Raw genomic sequence first — 1,001 nt, forward strand, 5'->3', positions numbered from 1 at the left:
CAAGATGCTGACGGGGGTGGGGGGCCTGGTGCTGGGGCTCATCTTCCTGGCGCTGGGGCTGGTCCTCTACCTGCGCAATAAGAAAGGTGAGCGGCCGGGGCGCGGGGCTGAGGGTTGAGGAGCCCTGTTGGCCGTGGGGCCGGGGCTGTGGTCCTGCCCCCGGCCGTGGCCCCTGCTGCGCTGCTGACGTCATTTCTCTGCGTTTCAGGTCGTGCCGTTGCCCAGCCCGCAGGTAAGGTCCATCTCCCGCACCCCTGTTGACCTGCGCCCTGCATCGGCCGGTGGCAGCCTGCTGCGAGGGGGCTGCGCGTCCAGGGCTGGAGAGAGCGGATCCCGCCCGCGGAGTCCTGGGGCCGCCCCGGCTGCCTGTCCCGCTGCTCATCTCTCCCACCTCTCTSCCCGCAGGGCTCCTGAACTAGCTGCTGCGCATCTGCTTCGGTGCCGTCCTCCCTCCGCTTGCAGCAACTTCCAGCCTCGTCTGTGTCCTGCACTCGCCTGTCTGCGCCTGGCGCTACCGCGTCTTGGAGCTGCCCGTGCACGCGATGAGTGCTGGGGTGGCCCCGTCGCAGCCCCGCTTTGCTGTTGCCACTCCGTGGCCCCAGCAGTGCCCGGGGCCCTGCAGTGTGGCCACGGAGAGGCTCTTGGCTGCTCTGGCTCTTCCTAATAAATTCTCCCGGGACCCTGTGGCTCTGGTCACTTGTGGGGCAGGCATGGGCTGCCCGCTCGTGCCCGCGGCTGTGTGGGGCTGTCAATGGGGAGCTGGGTGCTCAGCGGGGTCCTGCCATGCTCGGTGTCCACAGGGGACTGAAGCATGTGGGGGCCAGGGCAGGGGACAGGACAGAGAGCTGGTGCTGTGAGAAGGGGACAGGCTGCGTGTGGTGGGGTCCATGCTGGCTCAGGGATGGGGAAGGAGAAGTGGCCGGGGTGGAGGGTCACAGGGGTCCCCGTTGCCCTCCCGGTGCCTGACCCCAGCAGGGCTGGTGGAGAGCAGGGCCCTGGGT

General features: G+C 69.0%; 1 protein-coding gene across 1 annotated transcript in view; it reads left to right on the top strand.

The window, feature by feature from the left end:
- The window catches only part of LOC112962249 (DLA class II histocompatibility antigen, DR-1 beta chain-like), a 2,176-nt gene extending 1,492 nt beyond the window's left edge, over positions 1 to 684 (top strand). The window contains exons 3-5 of the mRNA XM_026058238.1: positions 5 to 86; positions 209 to 232; positions 406 to 684. Coding sequence (XP_025914023.1) covers positions 5 to 86; positions 209 to 232; positions 406 to 419 — 120 coding nt within the window. The 3' untranslated portion in view covers positions 420 to 684. The remainder of the gene's footprint in view (positions 1 to 4; positions 87 to 208; positions 233 to 405) is intronic.
- The last annotated feature ends 317 nt before the right edge of the window (positions 685 to 1,001 follow it).

The sequence above is a fragment of the Apteryx rowi genome, unplaced genomic scaffold (assembly GCF_003343035.1).
Source record: "Apteryx rowi isolate R43461 unplaced genomic scaffold, aptRow1 scaffold_1445, whole genome shotgun sequence".
Classification (NCBI taxonomy): domain Eukaryota; kingdom Metazoa; phylum Chordata; class Aves; order Apterygiformes; family Apterygidae; genus Apteryx; species Apteryx rowi.